Source organism: Elgaria multicarinata, chromosome 12, assembly GCF_023053635.1.
Source record: "Elgaria multicarinata webbii isolate HBS135686 ecotype San Diego chromosome 12, rElgMul1.1.pri, whole genome shotgun sequence".
NCBI classification, from domain to species: Eukaryota; Metazoa; Chordata; class Lepidosauria; order Squamata; family Anguidae; genus Elgaria; species Elgaria multicarinata.
The window spans coordinates 12876122-12900073 of NC_086182.1; the positions used below are offsets into that span (position 1 = coordinate 12876122).

A 23952-nucleotide genomic window follows, 5' to 3' on the forward strand; every position below is an offset into this window, starting at 1 on the left:
GACACAGGACAGAGAAACAAGACCATGCAAGAGACCCAAGTGCCAACTCTGCCCCCACATCTATTCAGGCAACACTGTCACAGGACCCAACAACATCAGTCACACCATCAAGGGCTCTTTCACCTGCATCCTTATATAATTTGCGTTACATGGTGTCCCTGACTTTGTCTATTGTTAAGTTCTTAATAAACACATACACATAACATGTGTCTTATTTTTTCACCACTTTTTTCAACCTCTTTGAAGGGTGGACAGAGAACCACCCTCTGTTTTGAAGGCATTGTCTGTTTGAACGACCTTCCATCCTAGTCATGATGGCTATTTGCTACCTGCAGTATCCGAGGCAATAAGCTTGTGTGCACCGGTTGCTGAGGAACATGGGCAGGAGGGTGCTGGTACACTATGTCCTGCTTTGTTGGTCCCTGGTCGACAGCTGGTCAGCCACTGTGTGAACAGACTGCTGGACTAGATGGACCCTCAATCTGATCCAGCAGGGCTCTTCTGATGTTCATAGTGTGGTTTAAAGGTAAAGAACCATCAGAAGGAAGAGGGCTTGAAGTTGCCTATGAACAGCACCTGGACAGCAGATTGAACAAAAAACACACAGGTCACATTTACCCTACTATGGTAAGACATACTACATTTGTACTGAAATTACAGTAATTATTTCTAAATGTGCACATTATGTCTTGTATCCAATGTCAGTCCTGCTTGGAGTAGAACCATTGAAATGAATGGTGCGAGTCGCATTCTCCCCCACTATGGGGTAAGATGCACTGTATTTGTATTTAGATTATAGTAATTATTTCTAAATGTGCACATCATGTCTTGTATCCAGTGTTAGTCATTCATATCTATCTATCTATCTATCTATCTATCTATCTATCTATCTATCTATCTATCTATCTAATCAGTGTCCTCCTTTTGGATCATTCATAACTGGCCACTCTACATGGATGGGACCTATTCAGTCTGCTACTAAAAGGGGAACAGGTAGATCAGGGCCATTTCAACAGCATATCCTTGTAAAATTAAGAATTGCCCTTCTTCAAACGATCCTGTGGCATTTCTGCATATGGATTTCTGACCTTAGCATGTCTCCAGAGGTGCACGGGGGGTGGGGGCAGCAAGTCGCCTCTGAGGCCACCTGTCTCATTTTGTTGAACCTTATTTTCTGGCTAACACTCACCTCCCTGGGCTGCTCTTGTCTAACTGCATTGCATCTGATGCGCAGAAACCATCATAATATACCTTTGAGGGTTACCAACATATCAGTTGCTATATAGACACCTAAACCTATGTCTTGGGCAACTGGCTCTGGTTAGAGGATCTTGGAGTTCTGTGTCTTTTGCACCTGGCTCCGGTTGGACGATCTTGGGGTTCTAGGCATGTCTTTTGCACCTGGCTCTGGTTAGAGGATCTTGGGGTTCTAGGTGTGTCTTTTGCCCCTGGCTCTGGTTAGAGGATCTTGGGGTTCTAGGTGTGTCTTTTGCCCCTGGCTGTGGTTGAAGAATCTTGGGGTTCTAGGTGTGTCTTTGGCAACTGGCTGTGGTTGAAGAATCTTGGGGTTCTAGGTGTGTCTTTGGCAACTGGCTGTGGTTGAAGAATATTGGGGTTCTAGGTGTGTCTTTAGTCCCTGGCTCTGGTTGAAGGATCTTGGGGTTCTAGGTTTATCTTCGGCACCTGGCTCTAGTTCGAGGGTCTCAGGGTTCTAGGCATGCCTTTTGCACCTGGCTCTGGATCTCAAGGTTCTAGTAAAAGAATAAAGTCAATCTCAGAATTCTGCCACCTGGTGTGTGTGTGTGTGTGTGTGTGTGTGTGAGAGAGAGAGAGAGAGAGAGAGAGAGAGAGAGAGAGAGAGAGAGAGAGAGACAGACGCCAGACGTGAGTGGGGAGGATGAACACAGGCTATTACACACAATACACCTGAGACTTTTACACATCTCCACTTATGCACTTAACTAGTTATATTTCCTTCCCTGATATCCACCCACACATTAGTGGATTAATTTGCTAAAGCTGAAAATATTTGAGGAGGATTAGAGTAATTCTGGCAAAGGTTAATGCTTTTATTCCCTCTCTTTGTAACACCATGGCTAACGCGGCTCCAGCAGATGGTGAGGAATCAAGCTTTTTTTAGAATTTGTTCATAGGGAAGGTGGGTGGGTGTTCTTAGCCAGCTGACTTGATCTAAAATCATGTCAGCGTCCCAGTGCACACTGAGACATTGGCTAACTAGGTGGGTGATTTTCTAATCATGAAAAGTCAACTATGGCAAGTTTATCTCTCTCACTGTAGTCTTATTTAAGATCCTTGGTACGGGATCTAAACATATAGAGTTGGATCCTGCAACTAACTTAATCAAAGAGTCTACTCTACATATAACTAAGTCTAGATCTAATCCACACTTGCATATGCCCTTATTTATTTTTTCTGTGATCCAATATACCAAGGCTGGGAAATGTGTAGCCCTCTAGGGGTTGCTGAGCTGCATCGCCCATCAGTCCTAACCAGCATAACCAATGGGGCGGGATGATGGGAGTTGAAGTCGTCCACTAACACCTGGAGTGTTGCACATCCCTGCAATATCCCAAGCCAAACAAATTCCCATGTGATACTCCTGCTTCTCTATCAATGGCTAAAAATTAGGAAATTACAGTGAGATCCATACTGGATCAAATTGTGATCAATGAAGAATGAACTTCCTAAACCAAAGTGCACAAGGCCCTAAATAACCTTAGGGCTGGGTTGTTTGAGAGACCACTTCTCCCTTATGCTCCTGCACACTCCCTTTGGGCATCAGGGGAAGCTCTCCTTGGTGGCTGGCTTATCTGACAGCTGCTCAAAAAAGGACATTTTATTTATTGCATTTTTATACCGCCCAATAGCCGAAACTCTCTGCAGTCCTATACATGTTTAGACAGAATGGAGTCTGACAACTCCCAGTATTTCCCAGCCAGCCATGTTGGCTGGGGAACTCTGGGAGTTGTTGGTTACTCTTTTAGATATGTCTATTTTATTATTTTTATATTGCATTTTATTGTGTGTGTTGTTTTGAAATGTGTACACCACTTGGATTATTTCTTTAATCAGTGCTATATATTTATTAAATAAAACAAACCCACTTCTAAATTGAGGTGGGGGCAAGGCTGCAACATGGATGCAGTATAAAAGCAGCCAAGTCTCGCCATCTTCCTTCTCTTCTCCCACCAACCTGGTAATCTTGGTGGGAATAGTGTGCAAGATAGCCGAAGCTGAGCCTTTGGTTTGGTATTGGCGACTAGAGTGGCCCATTGCCCAATTTGCCAGCCAGTATTGTAGAACTGTTTCAAATCCAGCCAAGGTGGGTGACCTACCCAAAGCTGAGCAGTTTTAGCTTTAGGACTATAAATCCTAAATATAGTTACCTGGGGATGTATGGATTTTATTAGATCCATTTCATTTGTGCTTTGCTGATTCACAGGTGTCTTTCATTCCACCATCCTCTGATTGATGGGACTGTATTTTATAAAATCAGAATTTTGTTCTACTTGGGCTAATGTGCATTTGTGCTTATGTGTGTTGTGTTTCCCAGAACGCTCTTACTTTCAATGGGAAGCAAATGACAAGGCTTGCTAAGTAATCTACAAAGCTTTTATTAAGCAATAAGTGTTTCTTCTACCTGAATAGAGTATAACGTCTTGGAAATGTCCCCCTAGGCAAAACTATGCAAGACAATTGTCTGTTCAAGAAGAATAAGGAGCTACTTCTCAAACGCCGGTAACTTCAGAGCGCCTGGTGAGGTGGCAGGTTCTGGCGTACTCTCCGACCTTCTCACACCTTCCTTCCACCCCGTGCGTTTCAGCTTCCAGTGGACCCTAGCATCAGCTAGCTTGTTGGGACACTCACCCCGGAAGAAACCTCACTTCCCACTGAGTGTGTAGGATTTGGCCTTGAGGAGCTCTGGGGTAACTCCCAGCTGGGGTATCGCCTGTGAGAGCTTCCTCCCCTACTTGTACAGGCTGGCTGGCATCTGGCGCTGCGTCTTCTAGTTCTGAATCTGATTCTGATTGATTACCTGAAATATCATCTTCCAAAACAGGTGCATAGTTACCAGGAAGTCAATCTTGCTGAACACAGTCAAAGTTATTGCAGACTTAAACCTGCTTTGAATCAAGCTGCACATTAAATGTATTTCAATGAGACCTAAGTGTGCACTTACTTATCTCCCCTTAACATCACCAGGGAGTTTGGTTGGATTATGCACAGTGGTTCTAAATCTGATTCTCCAATCCCTCCTGGATGCAGTGTTTGAAAGTGGATTGACTAATACTCAGCTGAGTAAGACTCTGATTCAAGTAACTGCTGTCATCACAGGATCCAAAGATCCATTTAGATATGCTTAAGGGCTCAAACATTCCTAGCAGGATATTTTGACAGCAACTGGGGGGTTGCATAAAGTTGAGGAAACCACCAAACAATAGTGTTTAGGAGAAAGGGACGTAGACATCTCCAGAGGACCAGACTGGTTCACTAGGTGGGCTGGATTTGCCCCCCTATGCAGTCATCTGAAAGACAAACATCACACAGTCACCAAAACATCAGTTAACTTCATTTCAGGTGGAAGGGAATAACTGCTCCCCAAGCTAAACGGGACTAGGGATATATGGATTTTGTCCAATCTGTGGTTTGCAGAGTGCCAGGCATTCTTTCGTTCCGCCATTCGCTCACTGACGGAATTGGATTTTCATTGACCAGAATTTCATTCTATGTGTGCTAATTTGTATCTGCGCTATTAGTGAATTAGCGGCAATTCCACCCACAATTAACAGGCAAGATTTCCTTGAAAAACAGTTTGATATTCTTTATTGATGAAGTTGCAAAGCAGCGAACAATCCACACTCTCGGCAAGGCCCGCCACAGCTGCCCCGCAACTCCGTCGGAGGACTCCTTTGCGTAAGTGTACAATGCTGTGATAACTGAAGACGCACGGCCACTGTGAAATGCATAGAATTTATACACACAAGATTTTAAGAAAATAGAATTCTGCATTACAATCTCTTATTCTTGTCTGATACAAACATAGTAAGACAAAGAAAAATAGCTACGTTTATTTCTTCAGTGTCGAAAGCCCACATTAAGTCCCTGTGGAGCTTGGCTTGGTACCTTGGAAGTAGCACCTTTAAATGATGTAGCTTTGTCTCTCTCCTTCACCCCTCTTCCCAAAATATTTTGGTGAAACCACCAGTGTTTTCAGTCTTCTGAGCCACGAGGCGATTGCACAAGATGCCTGAAGTACAATTTCACAGTACCATCAAATCAATACACCTACACCCAAATGTACTAATTCACACTGGTGAATGAACTACTCTCCTAGTGAAGACTTCGGTTGACTACTTGTTTCAACCAAGTTGAAATTGCAGCAATGTGAAACAGCAATGTGATTTTTATTTTTTAAATGCAAACAGTGGAAGAAAAGGAATTTCAATGTTTGGAAGGCCAACATTTCCATTGAGAATAATATTATAGTGTAACTGTGTTAGCTTACTATTTAGAAATTCAAGGGTTAAATGTAGCACACATATAATCGGATACACATGTAATTATTCTTCATTGTCAGTAAACAATTTAACCTTCCCGGGCATACCATCATGGACCTCAGGGTGTCAGAAATTGAAATCAGGGACTCACCTGGAATGTGAGATTGCAGAATAAGAGATGATAAAGAAATTTGATTGTATCAATCAGGGTCTCAATAGGGACTATGGTTTCTATACACATTGTAAAGACACTTAGCACATTTTGTGGGTTTTAACTGCCACTGTAAGGGAATGAAGATCGATTTCACTACTTTTCACACACAAAGACTCCAGATCCACTTATAGCATCTGGATCTGATGAAGTGGCATGAAAGTACATGCTAATTTATTAAAATATCTCAATAACTAAAACAGTTAAGTCAATATGTGTTCTAGACTTAAGCCTTGAATTTCCTTTGCAACTACAGTAAGCCTTCTCCAAACTTGGGGACCTCCAGATATGTTGGATGGTAACGCCCATAATGAGTTGTTATCCAACATATCTGGAGGGCACCAGGTTCAAGAAAGGCTGAGTTACAGCACAAAGTTCTGGTTTTAGCATTGAGAAGAAATGGACACCCCAGATTCCATCGAAGAAACATTAAGAACATAGGAAGTGCCATGCTGGATCAGAGTAAGGGCCCATCCAGTCCAGCACTCTGTTTGCACAGTAGCCAACCAACTATCAACCAGGGTCCAACAAAGCAGGACATGGTGCAACAGCACCCTCCCACCCATGTTCCCCAGAAAATGGTGCACACAGGCTTAGTGCCTCTGATGCTGGAGGTAGCACACAACCATCAGGGCTAGTAGCCATTGATAGCTTTCTCCTCCAGGAATTTATCCAACCCAACATTGTTCATTCTTTATATGAAACAAAAACCCAGCATTCACTTGGCAGAAGTCATTTGGTTGGGGTGGAACAGAACCGTTTCTGATACCTGAATTTATAACTCACAGCGGGTAATTCAGAGGTGCCTATTTCCTATTGGGACATTTTCTTCCGGGTAGAGGTAATTGCTTTTGCTGGCACCCAGTTTTATTTGGTACAGAAACTATCGGCACATGTTCATTTTGATTGTAGATACGGAAATGCACAAACACAACACACTTTTGCATGAATGCTACAGCAGAAAACGCTGCTCAGACTTGTGGGACTAATGGTAGGTGCTCTTTGGTCCTGCCCCAAACTCCACGACACCCTCTTTGCACAGGGAAATGAGGAGGAAGAAAGGCTGCCAAGAGCCACGGTCCCCATGCCTGTTCAAACCACAGTCATTCTGGTCACTGTCAAAGAAATATCTACAAGTGCCCCACTTTCATCACTCCCCTAGATAGTTGCATAGGTTAGGATCTGCATAACGGCTGCTTACTGTTTCTCTAGCACAGGGCTGGGGACCTTTTTTGGCTCAATAGTACCCTGCTGCTGACATGCGGCCCCGACATGATTGTCCAGACACCCTCACACAGGGTCACACTTCCGTGCACCACTTCTGCCCCCACCTCACTGCTCGATTCTAATAGGAAAGGGGTGATTTTTGAGGGGGGGGGGTCCAAGCACTGAGGAGGAGAGGATAAGACCTTCCTTCACCAGCAGTGGCTGTCCGTGGACATGCTTCCCCCGCGCTGCAGTGTAGCTCTAAAAAGTCTCCCTTGGTGCCAGTGGAGAAAGGGAATCCTAGGAAGGAGTAAGCCAGCAGGGAACTTCCTGTGGGCCACATCTGTGGGTCCCCAAAGGGATCTCTGCTCTAGCAGTAGAGGACTGGAGTACATACAACAGGGCAGGACTGCAGCCTGGGCACCCAACTCCAGTAGTTGTTGAAAAGGTGGTGTATCTAAAGCGGGGTGGGGGAGGAGAGGAACTGTGGCCCTCCAGCTCTCGTTGGACTACAACTCCCATCAGCCCCAGCCAGCATGACCAATAGTCAGGAATGATGTGAGTTGTAGTCCAACTACTCCCAGCCTTCCTAACGGTCGGTTATGCTGACTGAGGCTGATGCAGGTTGAAGCCCCAAAAAGGCTGGTGAGCACCAGGTTGGGAAAGGCTGGAAGAAAGTATATAATGAAGTTACTAGGATGGAGAAAAGTGAGAACAGTCAAAGGGTGATTGGGCCTGACTCTGGTCCAAAGGTTCTGATGGTTGAAAGGTAACCATTTGTTTTTTAACCTTTCCTTTCCTTACAGTGTAGTTTTTTTCTCTATGCATTTTTCTAGGGAAGGGCTTCTACCAGCCAAAAGCCTGGCCATCTTCTCAGCATCTTTGGCAACAGGTATTTTAGACTGCACCACCTGGGCTCCTTCTGGTCCCTCCCTGACAAGAGAGTTCCTAGCAAGACCAGAAGATGCTGAGCTCCTGGAGCTCAGTTACCCCAAGCAGCATCAGGTTCAACTTTTGGCCAGTAAAAAGCAGGAATTTGGAGACGGCCAGGAAGAAACACGACAGGTAGCTCCACAGTGAGAAAAGTCCTGTAACAAGACAAAGGCTGTTGGAACTTTCAGGGTCTACCTGGATAGCTCCAATGTGGAGCCGCTTGGTGTGCTACAGTCGGCACAGGGACCTGGGGATGTGTGCCGACCCTGTAACATGCAAAGGCGCTACACATTTTTACAACGGAGAAGCCCACCTGGGGCAGACTGGGGGCTTTGGCTTGCATGGACATGTGTGTCCCCAATTCCAAACTATCCTATAATGTAGCCTTCTGGAACCATGCTGGCTGGGGCAGGTTGGGAGGAGTTGTCAAACCCACCTGGATTCCAGAAGGCTGCTATAATGAGCAGCAGTGTTTTTAAAAACAGAGCAGTCAGCGTCTGGATGAAATTATGACTAACAAACAAGAACTGAGTAACAAAACCGTGTGTGTGTGTGCGTGTGTGTGTGAACCCGCAGCACTCAACCTAATTTCAAAAGCTCTCTGCATGCGATCAGTTCAAAACGCAGGTAAGAGGAATCTGCCCTCTCTCCCTGGCATCCCACTGGGTGGGAAGAGAGAAAGAATGAAAGGGCACGGCAGGAGGGAGAGAAAAGGGATGACCTTTGGGCTTTAACCCCGCCCACCAGCACTTTTGGCCCCGCCCACTCCTGATCTAAACCAAAGATCAGCAATTGGCGGTTCACGTAGAGAATCCGGCCCAAAGACCGCTCTCGCCACTGCCGCCACTTTAAATTAAAGGAGTAGCTTAAGTGTACACACACACACACACACACCATGCTTTCACTCTTCAGTTATCTTTGACCACTGAATAATTGAAATCAAGGTCATCGGAGCAACACTTGTGTGCCCTGTGATGACTCTTTAGTTAGCAGCCAGTTTTGTATCGCAAAAAGAGGTTTGGAAGTAGACGCATGTCAGACCCACCCGCCCCGCGTACAATTTAATACACCAAAACGAACAAAGCAATGCAACAACCCTTTACTGCCAAACCTGAAGTTTTTGCTACTATGTCTGAGGTTACCATTTGAAGAAAGATCCATACGGCAACCAGAAGTGTCATAAATATAAATTGCATATATTGTGCTTTTATAAATAAAAAAACAAAAAATCTCCTAAGATGCATTCTAGAGTGAGGTGGCCCAGAAGGCCCAATGCACGCAGAGGTAACAGTGACATCTCTGGGTTCTAAAGCCTGCTAGCTTGCCTGATTTGGTTCAATATCTATTCCTATGTATACACCCTGGGTGACCAGAGACACCACAGAGAAATCCGAGCCGTGGAAGAAACGACTCTCCTATGTCAAAGGGAAAAGGACAGACTGCCACAGGGCTCCCGTCCCTCCGGACCACCTATCTGACGCTCTGAGACATGTGCAGCGGTGTCAGCATCTCTTCGAAGATGGCCCCTTTCACGTTCGATCCTCGCAGGTTGGCTTCTTGTAGATCGCAACCCGATAAATCACAATTCTGGATGGCAAAGAGGAACTGTTAGTGGAAGCTTACATCGTCTCCTGAATGGATTACACACACTTACCCAACAACCTATAACTGCTTCCATATTATAAATGAGAAGAGATGCCAGCTCTCTCCAATCTTATGCCCTCCAGACACATCTCTCAACATCCCCCAGACTGAGGGAAGCCATCTGACTATCAAGCCGATGTAGTTTCCCTGTGCTTTTGCCTCCTGTTAGATCCAGCAAATCTCCTTATCTATCCCTCCAAAGACCACTTTTCTCTTTACTTCTGTATCATATTACACCTCTACCCGAGACCTTTGCTCCTCTACCACCTTCAATCACCCATAGTCCCTTGCAGCCTCTTACACCTGGAATTGTAGGACACCATCTTTCTCCAAGTCTCTTCTTAAAACCTACATTTCCTATGAAACGTTCAGCACAACCTACAAGTCCCCAAGTAATTGGAAGTTATCTGAATGATCGTCCTCCCCTGTTTATCCTTCTCCCCGCCTGTTACCGCCTGCAGTGTCAAATTCTAGATTGCATGTTTCTTGCTTCTCTAAAAGGCTATGCACATTGATGGTGCCATATAAATAAATACATTAGGTTGGATCCAGATTTTGTCATGCTTAGAGTAGGTTCATTGAATCCAATGGGGCAAGTTAGTCATGGCCAATGTTAAGTCCCCTTAATTTCAATGGGTACACTGTAAGATGATCAACTCTGGAACAAACCCATTGCAATCCTTTCGGAGCCAGGCAAATCACAGTTTAATTCACCTAGGCATATTCAGCTTGGTTTGCAGTCTTACTTCCAGTTCTGCTGTTAAGGGCTTTATTTACCATCTTATTTTATGACATAAATCGATCGAGCAGTGCCTTGAAATCCAAATAGGATGAAGAACACTATTAAGGGAACAAACTAAAGTAATTTCATGTTAATTTAATGTCAGACCTGAACAAGACTGATGAAAACTTTTATAGACAAACATTTGGCCTTTTTATTACAAGTACCAAGAGAGACCTCTTCATTTAGCTTCCCGGAACGCCTCCAAATTAACAGGCGAAGAGCGTTCCACAGCAATGCAAAATGTAGTTGGTTGTTTTATGCTTTTCATGGTTTTAATTTTTGTGAACCACCCAGAGCACTTTGGCTATTGGGCAGTATAAAAATGTAATAAATAAATAAACAAACAAAAATAAATAGTTAACTGAAAATGTGCTCAGTAGCACCAAGAGCCAGAGACAAACTGAGATTTCCTGGTCAGCAGCTAAAATGTTATTCACCTCTAAGTCAGTTCCTGCCAGAGTTGCTCCTCTCAGGTTGCAGTTTTTTAACTTTGCATTTTTCAGAGTTGCAACTCTCAGGTTAATTCCGGTCATTTGACTCCCCTCCATATCGACACCTTTCAAGTTGGCACCTAAAAGTAGGAAATACAATGTTAGGCCCATTTAAGAAAAATCTCTCTCTGTCTCTCACTCATGCACACACACACCCAAACTTGTGGAACTGGGGCTTATTCTAGCTGTAGTCAACAAATCCAGAATATTCAAACCACAAAGTATGGGTGTATTAAAAGGAGAGATTAAGCTCAAGGGTAGGGAATGTATAAATCAGCTTTCCCCAGCCTGGCACCCTCCAGACATGTTGGATTACAACTCCCATCACCCCAACCAACATGGTTAAGGATAATGGGAGTTGTAGTCCAACACATCTGGAGGGTGCCAAGTTGTGGAAGGCTGGTGTCAGTTACCCAGACAATTCAGAAATGGCCCAAATGAGTGTGGGGGGTTGTCTGAGCTACCTATATGAACATCTGAAGTCACCTTACACTGGCTGGGTTTAGAGGCCTGTCTCTGGCTGCATAAGCCATGGTTTTATGAAGTCAGGGACAAGCACTGTGGCACCTCCCTCGCCGCCTCCCCGCACCCTATCATGAGCTGGCTGTGGTGGAGAGATCCTGGCTTGCGTCAAGCAAGAGTGATTCATTGCATCCAGACCAGGAAACTCTGCTTGAGTAGCTGTTAATAAAACCAGCATAATACACTGGGTGCTATTGACTTATTAACTGAAGCCCAGCCGATGGACCACCGAGTCCAGTGTTGGCTACTCCAGTGTTCCCCAGCCTATGGATTGGGCCACAACTCTCATCACCCCAGATAGGCCAGAGATGATGGCACTTGGACTCTAAGGCATCTGGAGAGTGCCAGGTTGGGGGAGCATTTGGTCTCCCCTGATTGGGAGCAGCTCTCCAGGGTTCCAGGAAGAGGTCTTTCCCATGGTCTATTACTGGGTTTCTTTTTAAGCTGGAGATGCCCGGGCTTGATCCTCAGACCTTCTGCATACAAAGCAGGTGTCCTGCCACCCAGGGATCTACCACCTTGTTCTAACTAGCATGTCCTACAAGACCATCCATAGATCGCATACGATAAACCCTCTCATTCTGTCTTTACTAATCCTCCAGGCAATTTCAGGACTTCTCTGTCACTACAGCATGTGTAACAGACAAAGGGAAAAAAAACACACCCAGGTAGTTGATTTGTTGTCTATTTACCTTCCAGGTTAGCTTTAAGGCCGGAGGGATCCTCAAAATTGCATCCTTTCAGTGACGCTCCCTCTGCATTAGAACAAAGCATCTTTACGCCTTGGAGGTTGGCACACTGTCAAAGAGAGAGGTAAACGAAATCATACTTGACAGGGAGAAAGAACATCATCTGGTCCAGACATGTATCTCCTAAGCTGGAGATATGCCTGTCCTACCTTTCCTTAAAAACCTCCATGGATGGAGGCTTTCACTAGCAGGCTATGCTATTGTTGAACTGTTCCTACAGCCAGAACCAGCTGACGAATCTAAAGAGCTATCCAAGGTGCTGAACCCTACCCCAAAAATAGGTTCAGCACTTTGGATAACTCCTTTAGCATTCTGGTTGGTTTTGAGTAAAAACCAGAATGCATTCACAGGCCCAACGAATTCGGAACCATCAGCCTCCACGGCACAATGCTTACCATACATTCCTGCACTTGAAAGTGATTGCTTCTTGTCTTATTCTACTGAACAGGACAAAGATTCTCTAATTTTCTCTGAGCAATGGTTCTTGTTTCTGGCCATGCTCAATCCTATAGCTTGAAAGCATGAACAGGGCAGGACAGTTGTGTGCCATCTCTTTTGCCTCTGCTGAGCTTTACTGCAGGTAAATTGGGGCAGGGGGAGAATCCCTGAGGTCCACATGCAGGGCTGCATGGAGGGTTGGGGCCACACATGCAAGGGGAACTGGGTCCGGTTGCTGTCCTGGTGCATGGTAAGCTGGGCTCTCCCAGGCTGGCAAGTCAGGTGGAACGCATCTGAGGGCTGTGGGTTACCCACCCCTGATGTACAGGTGGAACATTGGCTCCCTAATACCAAGTCAGACCACTGGTCCCTCTAGCTCAATATTGGCTACATCAAATGAGAGTGACTCTCCAGTAGGGGTGTGCTCCGCTTCATTACGAATCCGAAGCAGAGCAGGCTGATCTGGACCTCCAAAGCCCAGTTCCAGAGCGGATGGGGGAGGTCTGGATCGGCCTAAAGCGGTTCGGACCATTCCGAACCTTCGGAGCCAGGTAAGTGGGGAAGGGGGGTTACCTGGGTCCGCTGCGGTCCATGCGGCAGCTTCAATTGTGGCTCAGGCCTAAGGCCAGAAACAGGCTGCGGCCTGTTTTGGCCTTAGGCCTGGGCTGCAGTTGAAACCGCCGCACGGACCACAGTGGCGGATAGCGGAGCCAGGTAAGGGGGGGCTTATTTGGCCCCCATTTTGTCCCCCCTTACCTGCCTCCACCATCCGCCGCAGAGGCAAGTAAGTGGGGAGGGGGAGGAAAATGGGGGCTGAATATCGATCCGGACCTTGCTCCAGATCTGGTTACAGAGTGGATTGGGGGAGGTCCAGATTGACCCGAACCAGTTCCAGCCCGATCCGGAAGGTCTCGATCAGGATCCAAAGCGGTTCGGGTAAGGGGTGCACAGACCTACTCTCTAGGATTTCGGATAGGAGTCTTTTCCCAGCCTTATCTGGAGATTGAAGCTGGGACCTTTAACATGCAAAGAAGCTTTCTACAACGGAGCTATTACATCTGTTCAAATACTAGGCAGTAATTAGCTAGCACAGGAATACCTCTTGTGGTAAGTTTGACATCCTATCAAATAGATCTTAGTTGATTAAACAGATTAATCTACATAAATTTGCATAGGAAAGAGAAAAACATGGTAGTTCTAAACAGAAGGGTATTCATTTCCTAGTTTTTAGCCCCAGCACTCACATCTAGAACCGATCCAGAGAGGTCTGCTCGTTCAAGGTTTGCGAAGCACAAGTTGGCGTGGGCCAGGTTGCATCGGCTCAAGTTGGCCATCTTGAAGTTGATGTATCGGAGATCTAAGCGAGAGAGATCTGCCCCGCTGAAATTTAAACCCTGAAGAAGGAAACAAGAACCATCTGGTAACGGGCTTTACCTTCTATGTGGCACTTCAGAGAAATCAAAGAGCTTTGCCCGCATGACCTCAGTAACCTTACAACCACCGCCATGGAAGAAAGGACAGCATTGTCCCTGTATTGGAGATGGAGGGCTGACGCCAAGAAATCGTGGTTTGCCGAAAGCCAGCAAATGTGCTTGTGGTCGAAATGAGTTTTGATCTGAGGTGTGCGTAGGGGGCGGGGGGTGGACTTCCCAGTTTAACACCAGTAGCCATTACACATTCATTGGTAATAATAATTTAAAAAAAGTCACTGATCAAACATGAAATGGAATAAAATGCTTAAACTATCTGAAGGAATGCTTCCTGCAATGAAGGAAAAATACATCCTGGCAAATCAGGGAGAATGATTGTTCTGACCCAGCCCACTCCCTTTTGTGCTAGTTTTCCACTTGCAGGGAGTGTCCAAAATTGCGATCCACCTCTTGCCATTAGAAATGGTACTGTCCAACCTGCCATTAAAAACTCTACCACTCTTACAGGTGTAGACCAGGCCTATGAGACAGCCTGCAATTTCCTGCAGAATAAAGCGGTCAAGTGTGGAACTATCCCAACCCAGAATGAAGATGGGGGAGGCTACCTTTCTTTTCTTTTTTTAAAAAAAGAATGCTGCCTCATGTAAAAACCTCCCTGCATGTAGTCAGCTAGCACATCAAAGATACAAAATTTCAAAAGTCTCTCTCCCCTCATATGCTAACTGGCTGCATGAAATGAGCTTTTAACAACGGGGAACATTCATAAAGGTCAGAGGTAAAACAATCCTGATTCTGCCACCTAATTTTGCACAGTTCATTTAAACTATTTATATGCCACCTTTCTGCTTGACAACAGATCTCCAAGGTGGAAGATAGCAAGTAAAAAAAACAAAACATAATAAGCATACTGTTTTTAAAAAAGAGAGTGATGATTTATGAAGGCTTTGGGGTGATAAACTTGGAAAGTATTCACCTCCTAGGCCCTTACAAATCTTGGGAGAATTTTAAAAATATCTTGGCCTAGTAGGCACCACACAATCCCCTCTGGGGAGATTATTCCATCCCCAGGGCGTTACCACCTGCCAGGTCTCACTTGGTGGCGGCACTCAGGGAAGGGTCTCCTAAGGATGACCTCAAGGTGCAGTTACAAATATATGGGAGGAGGTGAACATTCAGATGATCTGCCCACCCCCCTGGCCATTTTAGGGCTTTAAAAGCTACTATCAGCAATCTGAATAATATTAGGGATGTGCCAAGCTTCTAATCGGACTGGCGAATTAGAAGCGGAGAGGGGTGCTTCGCCTCCCCTTAAGGCGGAGGCGAAGAGGATTGGGGGGCCGGCGGAGCGTGGCGAAGAGGATCGAGGTGGAGGCGGATCCTTCGCCTCGATCCGGAGCTCCGCCGGAAAGGTAAGTGGGGTTTACTGGACCCTGCCGCTGTCGCTGTCGCCCATGCAGCGACAGCGACAGGGCCCGGTAACCCCCCCCTCCCTTACCTGCCTCCGTCCGCGGTCCCTCGGCTTCTTCAATTGAGCCCATGGTTCAACCAGGAAGTCTAGGCCGCACTTGCGGCCCAGACTTCCTGGCTGAACCGCGGGCTCAATTGAAGAAGCCGACGGACTGCAGACGGAGGCAGGTAAGGCCCCCCCTCCCCCTTGGTTCCTTACCGGACTCTGCCGCCGTCGCCGCCGGTAACCCCCCCCCCCCGCCCTCCTCTCCCGGCCTTACCTGGCACCACTCCCCTCCACTGCGGAGCTCCGATTCAGAGCCGGAGCTCCGCGGCAAAGAGGAGCAGAGTATGGGCGGCGCGGAGCGGATCGGCCCGCGGGGCGGAGCAGGGGGTCTGTGCACACCCTTAAATAATATATATGTGGTGAGAATGTGGGAAGGTCAAAAAGTTCTGGGACAAGGTTTTTCAGGAAATAAGAATAATTACTGAGCAAGAGGTTTGTGAAACACCAGAACTAGCCTTGTTGAATATGTATGTTAAAGAAAATAGAGAGCTAAAAGAAAAAATACTAATAGGGTTTATGTTAACAGCTGCGAGGCAAGGAATAGCAGGAAACTGGAAGACAGCTCAGATGCTGACAATATAGCTATAGAAAAAGAAAATCTAGGACACAGCAATAAATGAAAAGTTGACGCAGAAATTAAGAATACATACAGGGATAAAGAAAAGAGACACCTTCAGGACTGACTGGCAAAAATATATAGACTATATGAAAAAGGAACCAGAGTAACTATGGCAGAAGCCTACAGAAATCTATGGGACTCATAAAAAACCATACAACCAACAATCTCCTTGAAATATTTTGGCGGACATCACAACTAATCAGATAATTCCACTTTGCATGTTAAGTGCTGGGATTTGATGTAATTGACCAAGCATGGGAAGGGAAGGGGAAGGGTTATAGAGTAAGTATGGATGTGGTTTGTGTGTTATAGAATAAATAAGAAAAGAAAAGAAAAAGAATAATCTGATCCAGTTCACACAATTGGTGGGGGTTAAGGAAGCCATCACAGCTTGTTTAAACCCTGCCGCGTTCAGATGCATTTAGCCTAATTACCTGCTTGAACACGGCTTGTTGTATCATCTGAACCTGGGTGGTAACAACCCTCAAATAACCCATGGCCTGTTCTCCCACCCAGCAAGCTGAGGTTTAGATGACACAATAAGCTGTGCCTAGGCGATTAATTAGGCCAGTCATGCCCAGCAAGTGAAGGAGCTTAAACAAGCCACAGTGGCTTGATTAACCCCTGCCAACTGCACAAACCAGCCAGTGTAGATGTTGCTGCATCTCATCACCCAGATCGCTAGGCAGTCTGCAGTTACTGGTTCTTCCTGGGGGCAGGGGACCTAAAAAATGGAGCAGCCATGGTGGAAAATACCCAACATCCCAGGCTTTAGACCCTCCTTCCCCAAACTGGTGCGCTTGAGATGTTCTGGAGTACACCCCTCATCATCCCTGACTATTGGTCATGCTGCATGGGAATGATGGGAGTTGCGGAACAAAACAGTTGGCAAGCATCAAGTCTGGGAAAGCTGCCTTAGACATTACCTGGTGATGTATAGAACGACTCTAATAAAATCACACACACACACACAATATTCTGTCTTGATACCTGACAGCGGAGCTCTGATTTGGTGGAGGTTGCAAGCAGGAACCGGACAAATTCCTTTCGGGAGATGGGAGAATGATCCTCTGCAGGTTGTGAGTTCTGTAAGGAAACGGGGAGGGGGGTTACACTAGGTTTGGGGGCAGAGGAGAACCTGTGGCACTCCCAATGTTTTTCAATGGTTGCTTCCATCTGTCATGGCCAGTGGTAACGAATGATGGAAGCTGTACTCCAACAACAGCTTCCTGCGCCCCTTCCTAGAGTTGGAAGACCTAAAGGCGATAATGCACGTGCTGGTAACTTTGAGGCTTGACTTCTGCAAGGCGCTCTACATAGGGCTACCTTTGTGCCTAGTCTGGAAACTTCAACTAGTTCAAAATATGGCAGCCAGGTTGGTCACCGGTACACCTAGGGGTGACCATATTACACCAGTTTTAAAATCTCTTCACTGGCTGCCAATTAGTTTCCGGACGAAGTATTAAGTGGTGGTTATCACCTTTAAAGCCCTACATGGTTTGGGTTCAGGCTACCTGCAGGATCGCCTTCTCCCGTACAATCCGCCCCGCACACTCAGGTCCTCTGGGAAGAATTTACTCCAGCCAACAAAAACAAGGCTATTACCCAGAGGACCTTTTCTTCTGCCGCTCCCAGACTGTGGAATGTCCTGCCGGGAGAGATTTGTCAACTTAACAGTCTTCCAGAATTTAAGAAAGCCATAAAGACTGATCTCTTCCGGCAGGCCTACCCAGTTGAGTTTTAAGATGCCTTTTTAATAATGTGCTGCTTTTAATAATGTATTAGTTTTAAATGTTTAAATTATTTTATGGTGTTTGTATTTGTGTTGTACCCCACCTCAATCCAGAGGGAGAGGCGGGTAACAAATAAAGACATTATTATTATTATTATTATTATTATTATTATCATCATCATCATCATCAACTTCTGGAGGCACACAGGTTTGCCATTCTGAGTCACACAGAAGCAGTAAGAGAACACTGCTGTACAGGAATGTTTTCTGATACCCATGGGGGAAATCACTATCATCATCACATTTGATTATATATTTTTTTATTTATTTACAACATTTATATACCGCTTCCCATTGGATTCTGGAGCGGTGAAGAATGAAAGATAAAAAGAACGGAGGGGATTTTTTATAATTGGAAATACTTCCACAGGGAATAATAATAATAAAACAGCACAGAAAATTTCCCATGGAAGATTTTCAGCCGGCATTTGTAGTTGGGGGAGGAAATGAAAATGGTACAGAAGTTACAATTACCTTAATAGCTGTTTCAAGATGTTCAATCAGCGAGTCGATCCCAAAGAATCTGGCTTCCTCTAGGACTCCTAGAAGAACACCAGAGGCACTTTAGCACAAGAATGCAGCTTTGCAGTCACTAAAAATAGGATGGGATACACCTTGAATCTTCGCACATACTCAGTGCCTTGTTCCCTTAGCTGGCTGCAGGATTGTGCTGTTTATGCCCTCAACCCCCAAGGTATAAACCCCCTTGCTGGGAGGGATATGTAAATGCTGATCTTAAGAATGGTGAGTGTTAACTGTGGTTTCCTGGGCATGGTTTGCTGAAATTAGGGTTTGAAGGCAGTTTCCGGATCCTAATTAATGGCACGGGTCCAGGTTATGTGAAAGACTGTATTCTCCCTTATTTTTTATTTATTTATTACATTTTTATACTGCCCAATAGCCGAAGCTCTCTGGGTAAGCCTGCCCATGCTTTGAGATCTTCTGGAGAAGCCCTTCTTTCAGTCCCACCATCTTCACAGGCGCGCTTGGTGGGAACATGGGAGAGGGCCTTCTTGGTGGCTGCTCCAGTGCTTTGGAACTCTCTTCCCGGGGAAGCTAGGCTGACTTCCTTCTTGACGGGCTTTCGGAAGCAGGCAAAAACTTGTTTGTTCCAGCAGGCCTTTGGAGTATAATCTGGTCCTCCATCTATGTTAAGGATCTGTAAAGTTTATGTTTTAATATTGCAATTTTTTCTTTTGTACATTTCTTTTCCTAGGTTTAAAATGTGTATGTTTTAAATTTTGCAAGGCTCAGTATTGGGCAAAAGGCGGGATACAAATAAATTATTATTATTATTATTATTATTATTATTATTATTAATAATAATAATAATAATAATAATAATAATAATACTCATGATAGGTCAGTGTGTTTTGAAATTACTGTTCTATCAAAAATATTTATGGGTAGAAGACTCCAAACAGGGAGTAATAGGTTTTAAAAAATCCACACTACTTAAGATCAGTGCCAATGTAACCCATAAATATCATGTCTCCTGCTTTGACTTCCAAAAGGTTAAGTAATGTGAGCAGGAGCAGAATGCATGTGAACGGAATGAAGGGTGGAAAGGAGAATATCAGAATCGCCACAGCATCAAGATCCCCCAGCCATGCTTAAGAGATCAGCAGTGTTATTATTACTCATATTGCTACCTACACCCTTCTTTGACTGAACTCACAATGACACACACAGATAAGAGTTAACCCACTTTATTCTCACAGCTACCCTGTGAGGTTGGCTTGGGCTGAGAGAGGGGTGGGTGGGTGCAAAGTCACTCAATCTGTTTCATGGCCAGAGCAAGGATTCCTTTCTTTCTTTGAAACATTTCTTGGCCCTTTCTCAGGGCAGAAGCCCCTCAGGTGGCTTATAGCAATTAAAATACATAAAAACAATTAAAATATTAAAAGCAGTAAAAACAGTTAAACAACAAAAGCCAGCAATAAAGCCAGGCAACAAGAGCAGCAGCAACGGCAGTCATATTAAGAGAATACCATGGTGAAATAATAGGTTTTCAAGGCCTTCTTAAAAGCCTGCAAGGACACAGCATGGTGGACCGCAGATGGCTGCTTGTTCCAAAGGCGTGGGGCCACTCCAGAGAAGGCCCTCCTGCATGTGATCATCCACCTAATTGCTCTTGTGGGTGGGCAAATGAGAAGGGCCTCTCTTTCTGACCTTAAAGTGTGGGCAGGCTGATATGGGTGAAGGTGGTCCTTCAAGTAACTTGATCCCAAACTGTTTTGATCTCAGGTGTCTCCAGATGAAGTTCAACACTGACAAAGCCTTCCCCCAAAATGGTTCCCTCCAGATGTTTTGGACTTCACTCTCATGAGCCTTAGCCAGCATGGCTGATGGTCAGGAATGCTGGGAGTTGTAGTCCAAAACATCTGGAGGGCACTGAGGTTGGGAAGGGTTGCTCTAACCCAGGGGCATCGCACCCCTTTCAGCCTGAGGGTCAAATTCCATTTTGGAGAAGCTCTTGGGGCCCACATGACGGGGGGGGGGGGGCATGGAGGCAAAAGCCAAAATACCAAAAATACGAGCATATTTGAGCGTAAAGCTGCTACTGCCAGTAACTAACCCTTAGGACACACAGCAGAAAAAGCACGGAATTGGATGAAAGAAGTGTTCCAATAATGGAGGGTGCTCATACTCCAAAGAACACTGGGACATGGGGCAGAGCATTCGGAGGACCTGGGAGCACAGTGTGTGGTTTAGGAAACGGGCCAGGGTTACAGTGTCATGTGCAACAGCACAGCGTGTGGTTCGTGCAAACGCCAGAGAACCACAGTTTCGCTAGCCACAGTCCCTGAAATGTCATCTGAACATTTCAGACGACTTTGAGAATGAGGAATGGACAAAAGCAGAGAAACCCACCCAACAGCTGCCAGTCTCTGCTATTGCTGCAACACAAATTCAACATGTTCCCGATTTATGCCCACCCGCAGTACCTCTTCTTTTGGGAAGAAGAAGAGATGGCTCTCACAACTCCTTAACAATCCCCTATGAACAGCTGAATGTTGGTCAGACATGACTCGTATTGGATGTAATTGGGGAAAGAGGAAAGGAGATTGCGTTCATGGCCAAGAGATCCCCCGGGGTTCTCCAATTTAGGACGGGTGTGCGTCCAACACAAACAGCGTTCTTTTCCTTGAGGAATGCGGAGAGTCGGACAAAATTTAGGAAAGCAGGGTGCAAAGGTCCCTCGTTACAGCCCCACATGACTGACTCTTCAAAGGGTTGTCCCAAGCACTCACTCCAGCCTTTAATAAACTGAACAGTAACGAATAACGTTTGCGAGGAAGTATCGGTTCCACTGGAGTCCAGGGGAGTTCGGGCAGGGAATTCACTGGTGCTGTATTCCAGGTTATCATTTCTCTGGTTCCTATCAATTAAGGGCCGTGTTACACATGGAGTGGGAGTGCCATAATCAGATCAGACGTCTTTAAAAGCTTGGAAGCAACCGCAGAGGCTGTGAATTGACTTAGGGCAGTGGTGGGGCATGGGGCAGCGGTAGTTAACCTTTTCCTCCAACTTCATTTTTCAAATTGAGAGAAAAATGATCCTGTCCTCCTTGCTTCCCCCAAGCTGCCAGTAGTTCCATGGGGCAGGGAGGTGGCGGAGACCAATTCCCTCCAGTGGAGCTACTGGCAGCTTTGGGGGAGTGGGGGGGCAAGATCTTTCTTTTACTCAATTGGGAAAATGAAAGCAACCACAGAGGCCATGAATTGACTCAAGGAGGCGGGGAAGTAAACCCTTTCTTTTAGCATCACTTTCCCAATTGACTGGAAAAAAGGTCTCATCCCCACCCCTCCTGCCTACCCCAAACCTGCCAGCAGTTCCACTGGAAGGGGGGCAGAAGAGACAGCTTCCCCACCCCACCCCAGTGGAGCTACTGGCAGCTTTGGGGCAGGCGGGAGGGGGGACGAGATCTCCCCTCCCCCCATTGGGAAAATGATGCTTCCAATACGAGTAGCGTTCATTTTCTCCCCTACAGTGAAACTATTAATTGCTTTAGGGCACAGTTTTCGAGAAGGAAAACAGGGCAGCGGAAATGGGTTTGATCTCTCCCACAACATCACTGTCCTACGCCATTCCCTTCTTTCACCGCTGCAACTGCTTCATAAAATATAGAATTCAGTTTATACAGAATTTATATAGAATTGCGTGTCCGAGAAAAGATGTCGGGTGATCCAACAACAGATCTCCTGCATCCCATGTAGTAGTATGACTCTCAAAGTCTGTTGGGCATACCTTTTTTTCCCCTTGGAGGAAAACAAAAGAAAAACGGACCAGTGTTCAGAATCCACAATGTACCTGGCTCTACACAGGCAACATCTATCAGCCTTCTTTGGCTTGCGCGAGAACGTTTGGCTGCAACCCCATCAAATCCTAGCAACTTAGAGCGCCCACGCCCTGACGATACATACCTAGCAAATTAATGCCATCATTTACAATGAGCTGTCCGTGACGCAAATAATTCAGAATCGGTTCGAAGTACTCAGGGCTACGGTCAATTAGGAAGGCTCCCCTGTGGTCCCGCTTGTTCCCCCAGGCATCTGTTTCCAGCAGAAAGAGTCACACAAAAATTCAATGCGTGTTTTTCCGAAATGCTTTCATAAATCAGATTTGTATTGCAGCGGGCCAACTTTACACTACTTGGAAGTTATTCAAAACAGACCGGACCAAACTGTTAGAACAGCCCATTTTTAAAAAAAAAAAAAAGAGCTGAGAAAATACAAAAAACCAACAACAGTGTTGGACTTCCTTTAAGATCTGGATTCAAATTCCTGTTTTCAGGCATGCTGGTTAGCTTTCATTATTGAAGAACTTAAGCAGAGCAAAGTATGTCAGTAGGTGCTAAAGACAAGGGCACTAAAATGTAGATCTGCCTTGCAGGGCTGTTGTAATGAGAAAATGGGAGGTGGGGGAGCCTACCTACTCCGCTTTCAGCTGCTTGAAGATGAGCAGAGAAATAGTTTGAGCGTCTAGCAGATCCAAAATTGCCAGAGCAAATGTTGCTCTGTAACAACAGGGGCTAGATACTTGTGCTTCAGAACTGGGCACGCAGATTCTCAGAACAATCCACTTGGCTTTGCGAGAACGCCTAATCTTCCTGCTATAATTGTAGTTAACCTGTTTATCACAAGACAGGGATGGCCAAAGAGTTATGTGATAGATCTTTGTCACAGTCCGTTTGCTACCTTTGAGAGAAATCACCATTGCAGAGCAGATCAAAAGGGACTGATGGAGAAAAAAAAAATCAATCCATACTGACCTTTATCTTTGAACATGCCAGCCAGCATGCTATCAGCTTCTTTGCTAACTAAAGTGCTCCTAGAGAAAAAAAGCAACAACACAGAATGAATAAGTTGAATTGATGAATAAGTTGAAACGCTTTAGAGCAGCGTTCATGTTCTGACTTAATATTTGTTTGCACCTGTTCTGCTTTTGTTTGCAGAGCACACTTGTCTCATTTTTATTTGGTACTCTTATCACAAACCTCCATTGGCAAAATAATTATATAGAAAAGAAATGAATGCTTAAAAAAAAAAAACTAAAGAGATTTTGCTAGAGAGCAAGAACGGCCAGGTTTGGAATTTCGAGGTTGCATTTTAGTGGGATGTTGTTGTTTTATGGAATGTCAATATTTATTTTGTCTTTTGCCTCAGTGCCTTGAAGTGCTTGGTCAAAAGAAGTGTTGTTTCGCTAAAGTGTAAATGTTAGAGCAAGGTGGGCTGCAGGTTCTTACCGGGTAGTTGTAAAGTACCTTCCTCCGACATTGAGCGTTATCCAGTCTGAATGAGATCCGGTTAATGCTTCTGGTGGGTTTACATCGGTCTGGGGATCTGCAGACACGGAATGTACATAAACACTTTTAGTGGCGCTGTGAACTTCTAACCTCCAGTTCCTCGAAGCAAAAAGCAACTGATCAAAACTCTGGATACTTACCAATAAACGGTTCTCCTTCACATACAAAAAGGACATCATCATCCCTGTAGTGGGGTAGAAAGAAGAGCCAGCTGTTTCTATGTATCACTAAAAGGGAACATAATTCTCTTTGGGATAATATTCAAGAGCTTATTACCTCCCATCTCCAGTAT

At 45.4% G+C, this 23952-nt stretch overlaps 1 protein-coding gene across 3 annotated transcripts in view; it reads right to left on the reverse strand.

The window, feature by feature from the left end:
• The window catches only part of KCTD9 (potassium channel tetramerization domain containing 9), a 145157-nt gene that overhangs the window by 106631 nt on the left and 14574 nt on the right, over positions 1-23952 (reverse strand). Inside the window, exons 3-12 of one of the 3 annotated variants that reach the window (XR_010026043.1) lie at positions 23801-23844; positions 23601-23697; positions 23127-23185; positions 22279-22407; positions 18326-18393; positions 17050-17145; positions 13742-13891; positions 12003-12108; positions 10735-10868; positions 8762-9456 (exon numbers count right to left, since the gene is read on the reverse strand). Coding sequence is in view for 2 of the 3 variants with exons in the window: in XM_063139245.1 (XP_062995315.1) it covers positions 9340-9456; positions 10735-10868; positions 12003-12108; positions 13742-13891; positions 17050-17145; positions 18326-18393; positions 22279-22407; positions 23127-23185; positions 23601-23697; positions 23801-23844 (1000 nt within the window). In the remaining variant the exon portion in view is untranslated. Of the gene's footprint in view, positions 1-4828; positions 9457-10734; positions 10869-12002; positions 12109-13741; positions 13892-17049; positions 17146-18325; positions 18394-22278; positions 22408-23126; positions 23186-23600; positions 23698-23800; positions 23845-23952 lie in introns of those variants that run through there. The other 2 variants (XM_063139245.1, XM_063139246.1) reach the window with 2 other exon arrangements.